Raw genomic sequence first — 21,480 nt, forward strand, 5'->3', positions numbered from 1 at the left:
TCTCTGTTATCCAAATGCCTGAGTACAGTTATTTACGCCCAGGAGTGAATATTACTGTAAATGTTTTGCCAACATATTGTCATATGCAAAACCTTCGCCCTGCTGCCGGCTGGCATTGTTTCGATAGGGCACCGAAAAGATTCAAGATTTGGCTGAGTGCAACCTATGCATGCAGTTTTCATTGTTCAGTCGGCCAGTTGGCATCGTCTAAACCGCAAACCAAAGACAAGCAGACGCCATTATGCTACGCACTGTGATTCGCTTTGTTGTTAGCCGTGCTCATGTGTGTGTGTTGAATGAAGGCGATGCCGATGCCGATGCCGCTGCCGCTGCTGAGCCTGAGCCGCTTTTGAGCATTTACTAGATTAAGAAACAAAACAATATTAATGCGTACATAAATAGTACATATGTACATATGTATGTATGTATTGGGTACTGCACATGCGAGCATGCATTTGCTTTATGATGTCCAACGTATCAGAGCTCATTACCATTGTATGGCGTGCGGAGTGCGTGATAAATATTTTGCTACACTTTCCATTATCTTTTTTGACAAGAATAGGTTTGTAGGCTTGCAGATTTGTATGTGCAGTTTCAAGCAGTTATCTCCCAATGGATCTTGGGCATTAAGACACGCGGCATACACTTTGAACTCAATAGCAAAAATCGTATTGCTCTTTTATGAACATACATACAAATGTGCATATACATATATCAAAAAATTTGTTAAAAAATGCATTTGCACTTTCTAGTTTAAACTTTTGCTCCACCATTTTCGCCGCAATAAATAGCCGATAACATGTACGGTGCGATAGCTTTGGCGGTGCTGCCAACTTGTGGAAAAGCTTTTGTCATTTGTTTTGTTTTTGTATTGTGGTCTCGCAGTTTGTTTTATGCCGGTTCGTGTTCACTTATCGTTCGCTTCAGGTTAACGACTTGTAAACGGTTATTAATTTGCAGACGATTTTCATTTGTTTATTTAAATCAAATAAATCATGTCATTTATCGGACGTACACTGCTGCGCAATGTAAGTGTTTCAGTTTTTGGGTGCAGCTCGTTTCGAGAAAAACATGCCATTGTGATTACGTAATGTGAAACATGCAAATTGTGCATTGCAGGTGCCGCTCTTGAGTAAAGTCATCGCTGGTCAGCATAAACAAACAGCTCGTCTGCTGCATCAGAGTAAGCATACACAATTAGTTTCTTTGTTCTAGTCGCTCGAACTGAACGAACTTCCTCCACATCCACAGCTAGTGCACTATGCGCAGTGCGTGTGCAACAGCCGGCACCCGATTTTAAGGGCTTGGCAGTCGTTGGCAACGATTTCCAGGAAATCAAACTCGAGGACTACAGAGGCAAATACCTGGTTCTGTTTTTCTATCCTTTAGATTTGTAAGCGAGTATCGCAAGATTTGTCGAAAATAGTCGCTTATATCTTGTTTTCTTACAGCACCTTCGTCTGTCCAACAGAAATTGTTGCATTTAGCGAACGCATCAAGGAGTTCCAGGACATCAACACCGAGGTTGTGGGCGTCTCGGTCGACTCGCATTTCAGCCATCTAACTTGGTGCAATGTGGATCGTAAGAACGGCGGTGTCGGCAAGCTGAAATACCCATTGCTCTCGGACATCACCAAGAAAATATCCGCTGATTACGGCGTGCTGCTTGATAAGGAAGGCATCTCGCTGCGTGGCACATTTATTATTGACCCCAAGGGCGTGCTGCGTCAGTACAGTATCAATGATTTGCCCGTAGGTCGTTCCGTGGATGAGGTGTTGCGTTTGATCAAGGCTTTCCAGTTTGTTGAGGAGCACGGCGAAGTGTGCCCAGCCAATTGGAATCCGAAAACGAACCCAGCTACTATCAAGCCAGACGTTGACGAGTCCAAGCAGTACTTCAGCAAGCATGGTTAAATCTCTAAGCAAACACTCCACATTCATCACAGAACAACAAAAACCTTAATAAAGATCTAAACTAATGTTTAGTCAATCCTTTAATGAAGCATAAAATACAAAGTACATAGTTACATATTTAGTTCAGGTTGTTTAAGTTTTAGATATTAGATATAAGAAGATTGTTAGGCTACAAGTTATAGATGTGCGGGGCATATGTGATAGATCAGTTAGATGGCGGCGGTGGCGGTGGTGGCTGCGATAAGCTGAGCGAGGGTGGCGGCGGAGCACACGGCGGTGGCGGTGGCGGCACATACCCAGTGCCCCAGCCGGGATAGCCGCTGGCCCACGGCGGCATTGGCGGCGCACTCGTACCAGGCGGCGGCGGTATTAATGGCGGCAACGTGCCTGGTATTGGCGGATTCATGGGCTCAGTGGCCGGTGGTGGCGGCTGCGGCGCACTCATCCAAGGCATCAGCGGTGGCGGCATCGGCGGCGGCGCCTGGACCACAGGCGGTGGTGGCACATACGGTGCCATACCCATTCCATGATCCATGCCCATGCTGGGGTCCATGTTCATTTGATGCTCGTGCGATGATCCTCCCCAGCCACCGCCCATGTCACGTTGGTGATCACGAGACGTTGAGTTGGGTGGCGACTGAATAGCCTGCATCGATGAAGGCTTCTTATCAAAGATGCTGTAGCTCGCGCGATGTAGTTGTGGAGCAGACGGGGCATCAGCCTTCACAGCAGAAGGGGGCGGTCCCTCGCCCAGCTCGGCCATTAAGCTCATATACTCCTCATCGATCTTGGCCTGGGAATCCTCACAGGCCATGCCTGGTACTCCGGAGCCTGGACGTTTATTACGGCAATCCTTTGTTAAATGTCCAGTGCCGCCGCAAGAGGTGCACACAATGGTGTTGGTGATGATTGGCTTATCGGGACACTGCCAGGACTTGTGATCCGTCGAGCCGCAAGTGCACCGTTGTATGTCATTCTCGCGCAGTGTGCCATTAAGTTGGGCCAATTCGCGCAACTGCATGCGGCGCAGGTCATTGTGACCCTCGGGCACCTCAATGCCCTGACGAATGACGTCTTTAATCTTATCCACAGCCTTGCGCACTGCCTCCGGATTGGGTGCTGTGATAAAGGCGTGTAGTGGCTCATCCTCTCCCGGCAAAGGTTGTCCATCTTTGCGTCCCACTTTGCCCTCCTTGACGGAACCTTTACCGCGAATAATGATCTTCGCGCCGGTATCCTTCTCCATGGCCTTCAGCGTGTTGCCGCGTGGTCCAATTAAGAGGCCCACGAAATTAATGTCCGGATGCTGTTCCTGCGGAATCAATACCTTGTCGCTGACACGCGTAACAGGTGGTCTAAAGCAGGGATTACAATAATATTAGTTCGAGTAATTAATTTAAATAAATATCTTATTACTTGTAATCCGCTGGCGGCTTGAACTCCGGATTAACAGCCTGCATTTTGACAATGAGCTGATGGCGCTGCTCTTCCAAGCGCTTGCGATAGCGAAATTCTCGTGTGTTCAAACGTTTGCCATCAGAACTGTAAATAGGCTCCGGGGAAGGCGACCTGGGAATGAGAAAAACAAACAGAAAACGCTTGCTTTTGAAATGGGCGTGCTCAGTGGCTAACGGTAGACAATTGTCTAAGCTTAATAATCTTATTTTAGGTACTACATTATCTATTTGAAATATTTTATATGGATTATCGTATAGCATAAATCCTGTAATTTGCAAATCATCATTCATTAATCAACATCATCATTAGCAAGTTATGATTAGAAAAATTCGCTGGTGAATTGAGAAGAGAAGAATTTTGATTAATTCATTTAGTTATCGATTCGATTTGTCGCACACTTAGATCTACGCATTTTGAAATGCATCAGATGCATTCAGTTTATCAGGCTGGTCTGTTGTTGCTTGGGAGTACACCCTTCGGGTAAATGGGCTCAGTTTTCTGTAAAACGTGCTTTTAAGTATTGGACGCTCACTTGGCTTGGAGGAAGAGAAGAAATTGGCATTATTATAATATTAAATCTGATTAGATTAGATTGCCACACGCTTACACTTCTCGGGAGTCGAATCTAAAACGCTGTCTGACACCAATAAAAATAACCCTTGAAATGTTTTTAAAAATATTAATTAAGACTAGCATTAGTTGAAAACCATCAAAAATAAGAAAATCAAAGAAAGCAGCTTTTCATTAGGTTTCCTTTCCAAAGCCCCCATAACCGGGGATGTGCAATCAAGGCACTGGCATAACGTTTATAAATGTGCTTTGAACTGTGCTTTCACCGTAGGCCTTCACCCAAATATTTGTTATAAAATATAGTTTATCGAAGCATTCACAAAAGCTATCAACAGATATAATCATACAAGAATTTAGTTTAGTTACATCGAAATCAGATCTGTTGATAATGCCTTTGTGTAATAACATAGTAACATACATAGTTATAAGAAATTAATAATTATCATTTCTTCTCATTTTATAATTGCAGAACATGCTGCATTAAACCTGTACAAATGCAGCAGTGGTGTAGATCGTAGGTCGTAGATCGCATTGCCATCCCACAACCCGATTCGCATCCATATCCATAGCTGTGCGTTTCTTGGAACATGCTCCCTTAGGTTTGTTTTATTTTTTAGTTTTAGGGGTAGATAAGGACAGGTGTGGTGTGAGTATAAACAGTTTCAAACCTTTCTTCCGGTGTCTGCGTGATGCCCAGATCGCCAGTACGCAGCTTGCGGCTAATCTCCTCAATTTGGAATTGAACTGTAATTAGAAGTCGTTAGAGAAGAAGAAAGAAAATCGAGCGCAACCTCGACATTAGTATATGTTAAATGCTAATTTTGTACGAGAGAGAAAAAAGAGATTTATTTATATATGTTGTATATCAAATAATGGTGGGCTAGAGGGGGAGACCGTAAAGAATATAATCTCTATGAGCCTGATACGACATTTGTGTTTCCGTTTTACAGACGACAGCGCCGACACGTGCCTAAACTAACTGAAAATTTGTGAGCGTTACAATTATTAGAATTAAATTAATATTTGGTCAATTTAATTGATTTGTTGGATGATTAGATTGGTTCATGTAATTTCTCTTTGGGCAATTAGATAATAAGGTTATTATCTAGCCGTTTGGAACTCGTGTCGTTTGTGTCACACGCCGGAATCCCTTCAAAAAGAGAACGAGAGATTATTATAGTTTGCTCATTGCAATTTTTTGTTGAGGTTTTACGTTTTCTCGCTCGCCTGGCCGTCTTACATGGACTTCTAACTGTGGTGGATAACGGTAACGGTAACGCTTACTGTGATCTCCCCGTGACTATTTGTGGCTGTGTTTGTTTTGCTTATTAGTTGTCATTAGACTTAAATCTAAGCTTATCACTAACTTAGCTGCATACTAACTACAAATGGCGCAATTAGAACTAATTTACCTAAATAGGCCTCCTGCTGTGCCGGGTCCAGCGTGGAGGGCAAAATCGTAGGCATGCCCGGTATAAATGTCTTGTCTTTTTCAGTGCCGCCCCATCGTGATTTCCGCTTGCGCTTCCGTTCCGCAGCGCTGTCCACTGAAAGCATTTAGAAACTTGTTTAGAAGAGTAGCCTTAAAGTCAGATATGCCATTACATACTTGAATTCTCAGAGACTCCATTGCTCGTGGAATCGTTGCTGTTTTGATTGCTAAACATTGCTGCAAAATTCTTATTGTTGCTCACATTGCTCATTAGATCCTGTATGGTTTGGGAGAGATCAAAGCGCGAAGTGGGCTCCTCCCTAATTGACTCCAACTGCGGCTGTTGAAGATGACGCTCAAAGAGAGACGGTATTCGCGACTCCTGGTCATGCGACATATTTCGATTGTTTGATGTGTCGAATGGGTTCACATAGGTGCGCTCACGACTGGTGCGCTCGCGACTGCTGCGCTCTCGGCTATTGCGATGCGAGTCATTGCTGCGCTCATTACGACGCCGGTCGTAGCTGCGACTGCTTGAGCGACGCCTACGACTGCGATCGTAATCATCGCGACTGCTTCCCCCTCGCGAACCGCTTCGTCTTGATCGTGAGTCGCGCTCCCGATCACGTCTGCGCTCTCGGTCCTTGCTCCGTGATCGTTTCTTGCGTCTGTCATAATCATCATGGTTACGCGAACGACTGCGATGCGATCGGGACTCTCGATCCCGCTCACGCTCACGGCTGTCACGGCGACGACTATCGCGATCTTTGCTGCTACGATCACGATCTCTGCATAGATAATAGTATATAAGTGATGGCAAACACTATAATTATGACATTTTCAAATACACTAACCTGCGCTTTTTCTCACGTTCTCTGTCCTTGTCCTTGTCCCTGCTCCGATCTTTGGAACGAGAACGATCCTTATCCCGGCTTCGGTAATCATTTTCATTCCCACCGTTGGCTTCTTTTTCTTTACCAGCTCCGCCGGGCACCTGCTGCTGCAGCAGTTCTGGCGGCGTTTCACTCATTTTCTGAACTCGATTTTCACGATGTGCCACAAATTTTTCTTCACATTAATTGAAATATTTAACCACGGTTGCAGTGCGGCACGCACATTCGGTGTCGGCCTTCTTACCAATACTAATGCAACAAAAAATGTAACGCGGAATTGCGTGGCAAGCAAGAAATATTTCTGCTATGCTACACTTTAAACGAATATCGAATTATATTTATTTGTGATGCTACTTCTTTTACTGAAGTATTTTCACTATATTTCCAGCTTTATAAACTATAACATATAAATTACTTCAGGAGTAGATGCTGGTTTTCGCCGAAAAATTCACACACGAAAGTACGTATTATTGCAGGGATGTTTTATTGATAGGGATGTAAAAATAATATCGATGAATGCGATATATGTGGCCTAATCGATGTAGTTGAATATTTGAGTGAACGTATCGATATCTCATTCGCACGTGCATTGCGTTTGTTTTCATTCTCCTTATGCATTCACTCGCTTAAAATAGACACAAAGATGGGTGTAAAAGCTAAAAAGTCCAACGCCGATGCGGTATACTCAAAAAAGGCAGGGAAGACTAGTAATCCCTTCGATACTGCAATATCGCAAACTTCTAAACGTTTAAACCCGTTCGATGTACACGTGAATAAAGAGAAGTTTAAAATCTTGGGCCGGATTTGCAAACATGACCGAGGCTTACCTGGCGTTTCTCGTGCTAAAGCGTTAAAGAAGCGAGCCGAAACAATCGGCAAGCAATATGAGGTCAAGCACAAAACCAATAAATTTAGGGACCACCGCATTGGCAAACACCTCAGCGGTGAGCAGCTGACCGAATCTGTAATGAATGCACGATACTTGGCTGAGAAATTGTCTCAGGTGCGCGCCTCAAACAAGGCGCAGAAATTTAACCTGAACGACGATGAGCTACTTACACACAGAGGTCAAACACTGGAGGAAATTGAAAAGTATAGAGACGAGCGCTCCGATGATGAGGAGCTAGAGGATGAGGGTCTAGACGGTAAATATTTGCTATAGAAATAAATAACGCGTTAGTGATCGTTTGCGTGTATCCTTAATCTTATAGCTGAGTTCACTTCTGCGGCTCATTTCGGTGGAGGAGCGGACGCCCCACAAGATCGTCAAACGGCTATAGAGGAAATGATAAGTGAGCAGAAACGTCGCAAAATCGAAATCGCAAAGGATAAAGATGAAGTGCATGATTTGACGGAGAAGTTGGATGCCAACTACAAGGATTTATTGTCGCTAGTGGCAAAGGCCACCAAGGATGAACAGATCGCAAAGCCGCCGCCCGATGACTATGACAAGTTGTTAAAAGAGATGATTTTCGAACCGCGTGGCAGTGTCACAGACAAACTGATTACGCCGGAGGAACTGGCAAAACAAGAGGCGGCTCGCCTGGAGCAACTCGAAAATGAACGCTTGCGTCGCATGAAAGCGGATGATGAACAGCCGGAAACAAATGTACAGCCTCATCGTTCGGCTGATGATTTGGATGATGGTTACTTTGCCACAGGCGTTGAGGATGATGCCGACGATACCTTAGCATACGATTTGGATGGCAATCTAGGCACGCATCTGAATAGCAAAAAGGAGAATCCGAAGGGGCAGAGCAATGACAAGTCTGACGAAGGCTCTGATGATGAGGCTGATGAAGAAGATGACGATGAAGAAGAAGAAGAAGGAAGTGATAGCGATTCCGAATCTGAGGCAGATAACTTAAGCGATCTGAAAGCGTCGGACAGCGAGCCGGACTCGGAGTCAGAGCAAACTCCACAGCCCAAAAAAACTAAAAGCAAACTCCAAAAGTCGAAAGTTTCTGAAGCAGTTGAGACCAGCATACCGTACACGATAAAAATGCCCAAGACGTACGAGGACTTCGCTGCTCTGCTGGCCAAGTATACGCCGGCACAGCAAGTTACAGTTGTCGAGCGCATCATCAAGTGCAATCATCCCAAGCTGGAGGGCGTGAACCGTGAAGATGTTGTCAAACTCTTTGGCTTTTTGCTGCATTACATTAAGGACATGTTCGAGGATGCCAGCGAGCTGGACATTGGCTCGCATTTCAAATTGGTTTCGCAGCTAATGCCCCAACTGCATGATTTGGTCCACCTGAATATCGATCGCATGTCGAACACATTGTTGGATTTGATCAAGGAGAAATACGCCGAGTATCGGAAAAATCATAAAATATATCCCTCACTGGACACACTCATCTATTTTAAGATCGTCTCCAATCTGTATTCCACCTCGGACTTTCGACATCCTCTGGCTACGCCAACGTACATTTTCATGCAGCATATGCTGTCAAGAGCGCGCGTGCGCACGCGACAAGACATTGCCATGGGCCTGTTCGTAGTCACCATTGCACTGGAGTTCGGCTCGAGATCGAAGCGTTTACTTCCTGCCATTTTTAATTTCCTGCAGGGCATCGTGCACATGGCCATACCCAAGCGGCAGCAGGAGCGGGTGGAGATTGCGCCGCCATTCGAGCAAGAAGGACCCTTCAGCAAGCTGTTGGCCATTCCAGCGACGAGCGACACTAAAGCCCTCCAGCCACAAAAGCTGCAGCCTGCAGATCTGGTTACCCAGACGATAGACGTCGACTTTAAGGTGCGCGCACTGGACTCAACTTTGTGCTTACTCAAGCAAATATTTAAGGAGCAAATGGGCGAACATACAGGTGCCTGCTATTTAGCTGCTCCCTTTTTGCCACTGATCGAGCAGCTGCCCATGAATCTGTATCCTGAGCATGTGCAGGAACATTGTGCAGAGGCAACGACCACATTGAAATCTGTGGCGGAGCAGAAAATGAAGCCTCTGGCGCCGCCCGACAAAAAGCCAAAGGCCTTGCGGCTACTGGAGCCTCGCTTCGAGATGGTCTACGACGATAAGCGAAGACCCAAGATGTCCAAGCAGAAGGAGGAACGCGCCAAGCTGCTGCACAAGATTAAGCGCGAGAAGAAGGGCGCCATTCGGGAGATCCGCAGAGACACGGCCTTCGTGCAAGATCTCAAACTCAAGCAACAGATACAAAGGTGAGTGAACGCACATATTTTCGTTTGACAAAAGTTCCTTTGCTGATTTTCGTAAATTTTCCATTGCAGCGATAACGAACGTCGCGAAAAGGTTAAACGCATCTACCAAGAGGCCTCCGTGCAGCAGGGCGAACTCAATGAATTGGCTCGCGCCAAGAAACGTAAAAAGTTCTAAGCTCCAATTCTTTATAAAAAGTGCAGACGCAAATGATGTTATTTTTTAATAATTATAAAAACAAAAGTCAAAACATATTTTAATGTGTCCAGGGTCTAGGTCTGCTTGCTCGAAATCTGCCAGCAGCGCAGCGTCGCCGCCTCTACCGCGCCAGCCACAGCCGCACGGAAACCTGCAAAGTCCAGAGATAAGAGACGTCTCTTTATTAGCATCAACGTCATTTCATTGATTATTTCATTTACGCACCTGACTGCTCGAGGTGCCTTAATGCTGCTGCAGTTGAACCGGCTGGACTGGTTACGTTGTCCTTCAGCTGGCCGGGATGTGTCTGGGAATCGCGTACCATATGACCGGCGCCCAGCACTGTCTGTGCCGCCAGGCGATAGGCCAAGTCTCTGGGCATGCCCATGTGCACAGCGCCGTCGGCCAGGGCTTCAATCATGACATAGACATAGGCTGGGCCGCTGCCGCTCAGTGCGGTGACGGCGTCTAGCTGCGACTCGTCGCAGGGCTCGCAAGTGCCAACAGCCTCGAGTAGGCGTTGGGTGACTTCGGCATCTGCATCGTTTGCTTGGCTACCGCGCACGTAGACCGAGCAGCCGGACCGAACCAGAGCTGGGGTGTTGGGCATGACGCGGATAACACGCGATTGTGGGGATAAACTGGACTCGAGTGTCTTCAGTGTGATGCCCATGGCCACGGATAGGAAGAGCTTGTTGGCGCTAATGGGTTTGATCTCTTTCAGCACTTGGGGCACAACTTGCGGCTTCACAGACACAAACACAATCTCCGATTGCTTCACAATGGGCGCGTTCTCGACGAGTGTTTCAATGCCTAGTGCTTGAAAGGATTGCTGGGATATCTTGTCTGCCGGATGGACACTGGCTATGATGCCGCTGGGCTTGGTCAGACCTGCGGCTATGAAGCCTTTGGCCAATGCTTTGGCCATATTGCCACCTCCAAGAAAACCGATTTTGCCTATAGATCCCATTTTGTATAAAAGACTGCGACTGGTCTCTCCTCTGTCGAAGCAGTGACTGCTTGGTGTCGATCTGTTCCATTGCTAAATCTAGCTCACTGATAAGCAATCTTGTTTGTGGTGCGTCGTAATGCCCCTCCTTACCCTTTGAAAGCTCTATGCTTCAAACCCAAAGTCTACAGTGCTTAATCGTATTCGCTCTTATCTCTTATATGAATGTATTCGTTTACGTATTGATATTGCAGAGCGTTTTATCAGCTGAGAGGCAGAACCAAATACATTGTCTGCTCCATTTGCCATAAGAGAATAGAAATGATAGTTTTTATCGAACTCATTCTAATATTTAAATAATATACGTTATTCGAATTTTAACAATATAAATAGACATTCAAATTTAATACCAAGTTGGCAGCACGAATAAAATACCAAATATCAACAATATATCGAAAAGCAACCAGCAAAATTGCCTAACACTGTTTTCAGTCGCTTTACAACTTTATTTACTTAGAACGACGTCAAGAGAAATTTCTACAATACTTATTGCAACTTTCTGAGCTACAAATAAATTTACATTCAATTATATTGTAATTAAGGGATAGAGTAAGCCAAAGCTGACATCGCACATTAGACTAAACATATAAAGTAAATGTTTCGGATAGCACAGACCAAACTCGGATGCAACTTGTCTTAATACTCTGTGCTTGTGTTGCTTTCACACATTTTCGTTGGGCAGCTGTGACCTAGCTGTAATTGCAATTACGATAGCAACAACAAGGAAATACAATTTGCGAGGTGGGTGAGCCAAACAAACAAACAAAAAAAACTGACAAAAGTTACGACGCACATACACACGGCGCTAGCAATCCGTGTGCTGGAGCGCTCATCAAGCTGAGCAGGAAATAGAATATTGCATTTTTGTGTGGGCGAAATTCGCACGGCCGTCAAGCTTAAGGAATTCGCCACCCCCGATGCAATTTGCCACGTGTGTTTTTTGCACGTCCATTCTCCAGTCGTGGATGCGAGTGTGTGTGTGTGTGTGTGCGTATACGTTTGTTTATGTGTACAATCATACAAATATACAGTCTAACATATTTGTTATCAGCATAGTTGAATGTTGAGTATTTGGCGTGCGTTTGTGATAAATGTCAATATATATTATTTGTTGCTATAGTTTTATTTCAAGCAGCAGCTATCGGGTCAAAAATTATTAATCGAAAATGTCCTCGTCGACGGCGTCCGGGTCAGCTTCCCGCAAGCAACCCACTGCCGTGTCGCGCATGAAACAGGATTACATGCGTTTGAAGCGCGACCCTTTACCATACATCACCGCCGAGCCGCTGCCCAATAACATTTTGGAATGGCACTATTGTGTTAAAGGGCCGGAGGACTCGCCGTACTATGGAGGATACTATCACGGCACACTGCTATTTCCCCGGGAGTTCCCATTCAAGCCACCATCTATTTATATGCTAACGCCGAATGGACGCTTCAAAACAAATACCAGACTGTGTTTAAGCATTTCAGGTATTCGTAACTGCTGCCATTGAAAGAAATAATTATTTGCTCATATACCAACTGTTTTTGTCTCTTAGACTTTCATCCAGACACATGGAATCCAACATGGTGCGTGGGTACCATACTGACAGGTCTGCTAAGTTTTATGGTAAGGCTACTGCATTGAGTCACTCCTGTTGGCCAGTTAATTCTCTATTCACTTTCCAGCTGGAGAGCACACCCACTCTGGGCTCCATAGAGTCGACGAGCTATGACAAGCAAATGTTTGCCCAGAAATCGCTTGCATTTAACCTACGCAACGCCAACTTCTGCGAGCTCTTTCCGGATATTGTCAGCGAGATAAAGTTACGCTTACAGGGCACTCAAGCAGCGGGCAGCGCGAGCAAACCAGGCACCAGCTCTTCTTCACGACCGAATGGCTTGGCCAACGGCAGTGCCGTTCCGAATGACAGCCACAATAAAAATGCCCGAAGTGCCAATGGGCAGCTACCATTGCCAATGGATGCCAGCACAAGTGATGGGCGATCTGCTGCCGCAGCGGCTGGCGCGGATGCTGCCAATGGGGGTGCTGCTGCTGTCAAAAACAACACACGTAATTCCTATTTAAATTGGCAGTCGATCTATTCGAACCTGGTGATTATAATCTGTTTTGCAATATTTGCACTCATTGTTAATTACGTGATCAAGAACCTGAATCAGGAATAGACTTAAATTGTAAGCAATCAGTACTAAATAGCCTCTATATTTATATATGAATATGTATATGCGTATATATATATTTAAAATAGTTTATTTTAAATTAGAAACTTTCCGATCTGCCCGCAGCTGTCGCGTTTCATATATATTAAAGATCAAGTCCAACTTTACCTTCCACAATCCAATGCGCCACGCCCGGGAAGAGCTCAAGGAATAACCAAAATAGAACCTTGTGTGCACAGCTTGAAAAGTATTTGCCGACACTGCTTACCCAAAATAAAACACAAAGAAAAATTTCAAAATGAATAAGTAAAATGAACGCCGTAAAGAAACCCTCATGGAAGTTAGTCTGAAAACATTGGCAATAACGCATAAAAATTTTTAAATTTCAATTATTTGATAAATTGTTTTGTTATGTATTCATAAATAATAAACTAGTATATAGTTATATAAATGATAAATGAAATTACGAGTAACAAATTGATCGGGTTATGTTTGTAAATTAATAAAAAGAGCAACACAGTACACAAAATATATAAGTATACAAAATATGCAATGCAACTAAGAATTCGAAACTTGTATTTATAACTTGAGGCTGTATTAAGATAACTCTATCGACTCTTGTCTAATAATTCCAATGCAATTCAATTACATATTTTCTCAACTTAGTTGGCTGACTTTAGTCCAATCACACTGACCCACTAAAGCACCGCTAAATGTGCATGTGTATGGGTGTGTGTGTGTGATAAATGGAGGTACACACACACACATACACCAACTAATATCAAATAAAGTCGCCACAGAGTGCACCACAAATCGAAGAGGTCCTGTGGATAACATTTGAGGTTCGTTCAAAATAAAAGTCAAAAGAATGCATTTTGCTCACAAAGTTTGCGGACAAGCTTTCGCCCCGCCAAAGTTGATAATTTAACTAACGTAAATTTCAAGTTCAGGCCACGTCAGCGCAGACAATGGCAAAAAGTTTTCCCTTCTGCCGCTGCTGCTGCTGCCAGATGCAACTTTTCTAATTTTGTTTTTCGTTTCATGAACTTGAACAGTTAAAGCCGATTCGAAGCAAAAATAAAAACATAAAAGTATAAGAAAATATCTTGCATAGATTTGAGAAAAATGCAACGAAGTGTATATACTCTATTAAGTGTATGAACTCATTAAAGCTAAACTATATGAAACAAACCAAATAACTCTAATAAAACTATCATATTTGACATAATTGCAAGCTTTGATTATTATTATGGGGAGTGAAATCAGGAATCCATGCCGACCTTGAGTTAGAATAATTACATTTTTGCATGGTAATGAAATTTGGCTTAAAAGTAAATAAAGTGTAATTCATTATAATAAAAAGAAGCAAAAAATCAGAAATTTGTTGAATGGCAAAAATTGTAAAAATATATTTGCTTAAAATTGCTTCACTTTATTGGATAATTATTTTATTATTATTATTATTATTTTTTTTTTAAAATTACATTTATAAACATATTCATTTTGTCAGCTCTCAATTTTATTTTATATTTTTACTGCTTCGGCAAATACTTAACTTTTCGAATGATGTCTTTATATTCGATGTTGTCCGAATGCACTAAGTAGGAATCTCGCTCTTCCTGAGCAATACGAGGGACTGCTTTCTGGACTAGCTATATTTAAATATCTTTCACATGAGTCTAATATAATTGCAACAGTAGCAGGCAATCATTAGAAGATTGAGTAGAATGAATAAACTCAAGCAGAATTTTCATTTTACAATGTAGTTTCAAAATATTATAATAATATTATAAACATATATTGTGAAACTTCGATCCGTATGTAATTTCAATCATACCATAAAATATACGTCTGTTGATCGATTGAGTATTCGAATTGAAGTTATAATAGCATATTAGTGTAACATACATATACTTACATAACGTAACTAAACAAGAGACCAAACAGAAGAAGGTTTATTAAGAACAGCGTTAGCTTGTCAGCTCATGTACGTCCTTTGCTGGGAATGGAATCTGCTCAGTGAGCAGGCAATATACTATGTGTGTAAGAGAGCAAACTTTTTGCTTGGACCTTATTTTAAGTGGGCACCAAGCTGGCGACATGTTCGGACAGACGGAGTCAGATGCCAGATGCCGCTGCACTGGCTATTTCCGGCACTCACTTCGATGTGCAGGCGGAAGCTGTGCAGTTTTTGCTCATTTGCTGAGGAGCTGCTGCAACGCCGCTCAGTTGGGTCAAGCAGCTTATATGCTGGGAGTTCATTGTGCCACAAAACTGGACCACAGATGATGAGCCCATCAATTTTAGAGGCGGTCAGCATATGTACACATGCAGCACATACCACATGTGGACGTTGTGTTGGCTTAAGTGCACAACAAATGGCAGCAGAGCATTAGATGGCCATAAATACGGCTGCTGCTTAGGCCACTATGTAACATAACTCCCGCGACTCGAGCTAAGCCGCTTATATTGCGAAAATATGCCCATTGTCTCTTGAATGCCCAAAAAGAAAACAAATGGAGCAACAGCAATAACAACAACTACATATAGCTACAATAAATGTTCTCTGACTCCTTAAGGGCCATAAAAACAGTGGTCAAGACAACGGGGGCACACACAATAAACATATGAGGTGGGCGCAGTGTAGCGGGGCGTGCTAGACTAGGATATACCCTCATATATAGGCTATTGGTATTTATAATGAGTCTCAGTCTTAAACATGTTATTTACGATCGTTTAATAATAATTTCTGTTGATGTCATATTGATATTCAAGAAAACGTATTTAGGCAGCCGAGCGCGATCTACAGGAGATACTTATGTGTATAATTTTAACCGCGCAAATATAATATATCCCAAGATTGTGGAGCTCAAGCATAAAGAGATGCCCATGGGACCATAATCAAGAGTATGTAGTACATTTCAGAGGATCGGCTATGAGTGCTGCTGTCCCTTAGTTAATTTTTAGCTATCATTTTCAATGGATCCACTCTTTTCTTCCCCGAATTATAGAAATTATAAGGATTACTAAATGTAAAATAATAATATGAATTCCCTAAGATCATATTGCCTGATTAACTCTAATATTCTTACAGAATTTATTATCACTGCTTAAGCTCTTTGCATTAATGGTCATAATACAGGGTATGGACCTGCCTGCGGCGGTGAGCGAAATTTGTATGCGCCCACGGCCAACTCCAAGATAAATATAAATAAAAATAAGAAATGCAATAATCATTAAACATGCCTCATTGGCGGAGCATGTGTGCAGCCATGTGTAAGGCCACGAGCCGTGGACTTGACCAGGCCGGATGACGACGGCCGACCGAATACCCGATAGACATGAATGAAAATGTGTGTTAAATTATGTAAGCAATATACGCTTATATCTGTTTGCCTGCGCAGTAAACGATAAAACATCTACTTAATATGCGGAGGACATGCAAAAGTAGCTAAAGCCCCAATGTACGAATCTCTCTGCGTAGGTGCATTTGTTGCTTTTGCTTTGATTAATGCATAATCAAATCAGCATCAGCTGCGTCTGCCGCCTTACTTACCCATAAAGAAGTCCACTTGATGTAAATGCCCGTATATAGATGATATCAAATGAAACAAAGCGAAGCTGCATCAAATAAATGCAAAGGTAAATATTATGGATAATAAATATGTATTTTCTAAAAGGTTATTTTCATGCGATAATACAATGAATATATTTATGCTCGCTAACGATGTGATACGAGCATCTTCAAATTAAGTAATGTCCTGCTATTCATCTGTGTATATTCTGAACACAAAAAGTACTCATAAGTATTGCCATTTAGATAGTGGTTTGACAAGGCGGAATTCAGTATATCTTTTAGGCTTAAGCGTAAAGGTTTCTGCAAATTTTAAATATCATACGTGTTGTATAAAAATGTAAGCGCACATGTACGGAATAAGCTTCCTTAGCTACATATGTAAGGAATATACAAAAACCATGAACAAACGTAAGCCCCAGTAATTTAATTTCCAAATATTTCTAGAAATTACATAGGTCTACTGGCTACTACTACTTTTATTGCTGTTTCTGCTACTACTACTGCTAATTCTGCTATAATTCTACTACTTCAATTAATAATTCTACTACTTCTGATATTTTTACTTTTACTACTAATCATATGGCTATAAGTAGTAGATGATTACTTTTATTACTAATTTAATGGCTATTAGTAGTAGGTAATACAATTATAATAATAGAAATGTTAGCTTGCATCACGAATTCCTCTTTTATTTATTTATTATTATTTTATATTATTTTAACTACCAATTGCTACTCCTAATTCTACTATTACACCTTCTACTACTACTTTAGTTAGTACTTCTATTATTCATTTTAGTATTAAATCTCGTATTGCTACTACTAATTCGATTATTATGCTACTACAACTTCAGCTACTTTTCAAATGCTACTACTGCTATTTTCTTGAACTCAGCAACCTAAGCTAGCTCATGCTAGCTCGTCAAATACATAATCAGAACGAGCTCTTCTGATGATATTTATTGTTGACTAACATTTATGTTTTCATTTATGCTGGCATATGTATATACATACATATGTTGAGATTTTGCGAGTACCCAAAAGCACGATTTTCTAGAGTTTCTCCTTCCACTGTCTCTTAAACCGTGTTATGAAGCGACCTCAGACTTGCTTACTCCCATATTATTAAATCATAATATAAAAGCGTGCAGTGAGCTTACATTATATACTAACATATTTTACAAGGTATTTACAGAGTATATATATTTATGTATATGCAAGTGCATTGTATTTTCACGTTATGTAACATTTTCATATATTTCTATTTAAGAAAATCCGTTGGCCCGAGCAACTGAATTACTGTTAGTCTTTCGCCCCGCCGCCGTCCGTGTGTCGACTTGCTAAGCCACTGGCCACGCCACGCCCACTGGACACCAATGGTCGTTTGCTGACGGAAACTGAGCACTTGGTCTGCTAATATATTGCCTCATGATGTGCTTTATGTGCTGCCCAGTGCCCGAGTTGTTGCTGACGTTGTAAATTGTGCAATTTGCAATGGTAACGAAGCTTGGGCCGCCAACTGCCCTGTCGCCAGCTAGTTGGCCGCCAGTCAACCGCTGCACCACCATTGAGCCACTGAACCACTGAGCCACTGAGTGAAGCACAATGCTATAAATTTGTATTAGACCGCTTCAAATGCTCGTCCCATCGTTCCGTCAAATTTGAATTATGAAGCTGGACTCGCATTGTGTGTGCCCGCGCGACTAATTATCAAACAGAGTTGACGGCAATCAACTTGCCATCAATGAGCATTTTACGAGCCTTTTGACCCGTTCGACATATCGAACGAATATAGCAGCAGCATGTACTATATGCATGTACTATATGCATGTTCTATGTGTTTGCATTCAACGGCTGTTGTATGGCAATGAACTCGCTGGGGCAGCTGTCAGAGACAAGTTGTTATTGCCCTAGCCTTAACAAATTACGAGCTCCAATAAAAGTGGCGACAATAACAACAATATGCAACCACGTGACGCGAGCTACGTAAGTGGCTAGCTCCTGCCCTCCTTCGCTTCAGCATACGCTCCACTTGCGCCGTGTGAGTTTTTCAAGTGCCGTGTTTGTTGCCACTCTCATGTCGCTGCCACACTATGCCCATTTATATAATAAGTATGTGTGCGTGTGTGTGTGTAGACCTCACATTGAATTAGCTTGAGTGGCTGTCGAGACCAAGGACAAGACCAATAGCAACAGAACTGTGGTCAGCTGCTGGCATTTATGGATCAGCCTGTACGCCTGCTCCATACTCAAGCAGTTTCATTGACTCTGAAGATTATTTAATTTTGGACTACAGACAGACTGACATTTCATTTTTTCAGTCTCTTCAATGCTGTTTAACGTTTAGCGGCTGCTGCAATCGAATTAGAGAGCTGGCCAAGTGATTATTTCAAAGTTGATCTGAGGCATTCGCGCTCAAAGCACACAAACTGCATGCTAACTAAATACTCTGTACAAATAAAATTATGATAAAGTCTATTTCCATGCACAGCTGCAGCCGGCACACTTGTTGCGCGCCTGTTGCTGCGAAAGTAAAGTTATTAAAAGTTTTTGAATTAACAAAGCGGCGACAACGCACTAAATGACGTCGACGATGCGCCAACAGGGCAGACAGCGTTGTCGGCCAGGGACTGCATAAAATGTGAATTAAAAGCGAATAAAAAGACACAAACTTAATTTATGCGGAGCAGCAACAGCAAAGGCAGCAGCAACAACAACAACAACAACAACAACTTGGCTGCAACTATGTAATTGTAGCCAGTCGCAGTTTTAGCCCAGTTAGCGCGAGCAGCAGCTGCGTTGGGGCCAATGGTTGAAACTGTCAGTGGGCGTGGGCGTGGGCGTGGGCGTGCCGCGAACTCGAACTTTGTCCGGGGCCATGTGGAAAACGGAACTGCGAACGCAATATTAGATTCAAATGCATTTCCCAGCCGGTCGACACCTCCCGCATCCGGCTGCAGTACGCCCCCTCCCCAGCGCCCCAGCGTTCGGAAATGAACAACAAACTTTCCAATTGAGTTTTCCGTTGCTTCCACAGTCGCTGCCAGTTGGAGGCGGCGACGTCTGCGTCAGCGTCAGCGTCGGGCAAAGTTTTAACATAATTTTTGTTGTTGTTTATTTTGTAGCTTATCCATAAAATACAGCCGAGCGGATCTGACCGATGTCGAAGCCACGGCCAAGGCGGTCCTTGGCTAATTAGGCCTTGTTGTTGGCTCTTGCAGTTGGCATAAATTTGACAAAGCAAACTCAATTAATTTGGCAAATTGTTTGTAAGAAATACGAAGCAACAACAACGACAACAACAACAACAACAACTGGAATCAAAGCTCATAAATAGCAAACAAATTAAGCAGTCAAATAGTTGGATGTGTGTAAGTAATCCGGAATCGGGAACGGAGCCGGGCCCGCTGTCTATCCTCGCTGCGGGTGAGCCGAGATGATAATGATGCCATTTAGTAGCCAGACGGAAACAAAATGGCAACAACAAAGGGCGGCCAGGGCAATAATGAAAATTGGACAGCGGTCGAAGGCAAAACGGAAGTCAAAGCAGGACAATATATATACGTACGTACATTCTCTTCTTTTTATTGTAGAAAAAATGCCAACAAAGCGAACCGACAATCAGCACAAGCAATAAACTGTGAGACCAAAAAAAAAAAAAAAAAATAAAGAATGGGAAGGAAAAAAACACACACAAAATCATACAAAGAGAGGCTGAAAATGACCTCGAGAGATTCTGTCTAAATGAAACGAAGCGCCAGCAGAATTCTGACTCTTCCGCTGGGCTGTGTGTGAGCCCGAGGCATTAGCCGCTAGCCATTTCAATCAATTTACTTACTCACACAACGGCAATGTGTGTGTGTGTTAGCATTCAGATAGTTCCACATGCCTGATGGCATTTGCAAGACTTTCTCCATATACCCTGCAGCCTTTAGAAAGACTCGAAGAGTTTCATCCCACACTCAATATGTTATGCTATATGTTAGAGTTTTTTCCCATTTGAAATTATAATTACAATTTCTGTTACACTCTATATAGATAATTACCTTTATTTTATTTTATATAAGATTATATTTATAGAACATCCTGCAGTCAGTCCATGCTGAGCTCAGAGCGCACTCGGCTTCATTTCTTTTTATAAATGGGCACGTGAGCAGCTCCCTAAAATTCGTTAGCCGGAAATAGCAGCCATGACGGAAACGAAGACACATTGTTGCTCAGCCAGGACGCTGTGCGCCGACTGTCCAATGTGATTGAGTGTGTGTGTGTGTGTGTGTCTGCTTCTGTCTGTGTCTAAGTGTATAAAACTGTGTTGTGCAGTGAAGCAACCTAAGCAGTTATTTGTCATCGAGCAAACGTTTCAGAATGCCTAGTGAAAGCTTTTAACTGTGTGTCTGTGTGTGTGTGTTTGCGTGTGCGTGTTTGTGATTTCTGTATACCCACAAAACAACGGAGGTCAAAGAAACTTATTCAATTTAGTATGAAATACTGTCCTCACGGTTGATTCGCTTCATTTTTAGTCCGTAATCCATCGGAACCCGGAAAGCAAACGCAATGAAAGTCGAGAACACAATTTTTGTCATTGTCAGATTTATGAAAAGTTGAGCATTTACATAAATATAACAAGCAACACTTAAATTCAAATCATTTCTCAATGGAATAAACTGCCCAATTATGTTGATAAATTGTCGTGATGTAATGTGATTAGTATGGGCATAAATTATAATAATGTTGTTAATTACAATTGCTTTAGGACTTACTTGTTAGTACTGAAAAGGGAAAAAATATAATATCAATTATATTATAATTTAAGCTGTAATTATTATGATGATTCGGTAAGTCATTTGATTTTTTAGTTAATGTTAGCAAGTGAAATTTTTATGCACATGTTAGGTTGCTGTGTTAACTAAAATAAATAACATTGAATAAAGTAGAATCTGAATAGAGCGACTCTGCATATTGAGACGAAATTTCTGATGCCCAGACAAATTTGTATGAGGAAACTTATATGGTTCTTGAGTCTTTCTAGTATAATGACGGTCCCATGAGAGTCGTTATAGCTGGCTTCTGTTAAATACAGCTTTCA

General features: G+C 42.5%; 5 protein-coding genes across 8 annotated transcripts; 3 read left to right on the forward strand and 2 right to left on the reverse strand.

Annotated features, from left to right (window-relative positions):
- The first annotated feature begins 856 nt into the window (after positions 1-856).
- Prx3 (Peroxiredoxin 3) lies at positions 857-2,019 on the forward strand. Its single transcript, XM_018113046.3, has 4 exons — positions 857-1,028; positions 1,120-1,183; positions 1,252-1,393; positions 1,452-2,019. Exons 1-4 carry the CDS (start codon positions 996-998, stop codon positions 1,912-1,914), a joined length of 702 nt encoding a protein of 233 aa, XP_017968535.1. The 5' UTR covers positions 857-995; the 3' UTR covers positions 1,915-2,019.
- On the reverse strand, positions 1,964-6,751 carry SF1 (splicing factor 1). The gene is made up of 6 exons (XM_018113040.3): positions 6,229-6,751; positions 5,552-6,162; positions 5,355-5,489; positions 4,611-4,686; positions 3,331-3,483; positions 1,964-3,269 (listed from the first exon to the last, which is right to left on the reverse strand). The coding sequence occupies exons 1-6, from the start codon at positions 6,402-6,404 to the stop codon at positions 2,120-2,122; spliced, it is 2,301 nt and encodes a 766-aa protein (XP_017968529.1). The 5' UTR covers positions 6,405-6,751; the 3' UTR covers positions 1,964-2,119.
- A 63-nt stretch (positions 6,752-6,814) lies between these two features.
- On the forward strand, positions 6,815-9,702 carry l(3)07882 (Nucleolar protein 14 homolog l(3)07882). Its single transcript, XM_018113039.3, has 3 exons — positions 6,815-7,412; positions 7,479-9,450; positions 9,520-9,702. The coding sequence occupies exons 1-3, from the start codon at positions 6,911-6,913 to the stop codon at positions 9,623-9,625; spliced, it is 2,580 nt and encodes an 859-aa protein (XP_017968528.1). The 5' UTR covers positions 6,815-6,910; the 3' UTR covers positions 9,626-9,702.
- Positions 9,135-10,820, reverse strand: P5cr-2 (Pyrroline-5-carboxylate reductase-like 2). The gene is made up of 2 exons (XM_018113044.3): positions 9,872-10,820; positions 9,135-9,797 (listed from the first exon to the last, which is right to left on the reverse strand). The coding sequence occupies exons 1-2, from the start codon at positions 10,614-10,616 to the stop codon at positions 9,721-9,723; spliced, it is 822 nt and encodes a 273-aa protein (XP_017968533.1). The 5' UTR covers positions 10,617-10,820; the 3' UTR covers positions 9,135-9,720.
- Positions 10,821-11,079: 259 nt separating this feature from the next.
- On the forward strand, positions 11,080-13,383 carry LOC108659887 (ubiquitin-conjugating enzyme E2 J2). 4 transcript variants are annotated; one of them, XM_089256506.1, is made up of 5 exons: positions 11,080-11,396; positions 11,776-12,128; positions 12,197-12,267; positions 12,327-12,833; positions 12,908-13,383. In XM_089256506.1, the coding sequence occupies exons 2-4, from the start codon at positions 11,822-11,824 to the stop codon at positions 12,822-12,824; spliced, it is 876 nt and encodes a 291-aa protein (XP_089112632.1). In that variant the 5' UTR covers positions 11,080-11,396; positions 11,776-11,821; the 3' UTR covers positions 12,825-12,833; positions 12,908-13,383. The 4 variants fall into 4 exon arrangements, with proteins under 4 accessions (XP_089112632.1, XP_017968532.1, XP_017968531.1 ...); XM_018113043.3 differs by having other exon boundaries at positions 12,923-13,383; XM_018113042.3 differs by having other exon boundaries at positions 11,081-11,396; positions 12,945-13,383.
- Positions 13,384-21,480: the final 8,097 nt, after the last annotated feature.

This window comes from Drosophila navojoa, chromosome 2, assembly GCF_054131105.1.
Source record: "Drosophila navojoa isolate 15081-1374.11 chromosome 2, UAZ_NAV_1.0, whole genome shotgun sequence".
In the NCBI taxonomy this organism is placed as follows: Eukaryota; Metazoa; Arthropoda; class Insecta; order Diptera; family Drosophilidae; genus Drosophila; species Drosophila navojoa.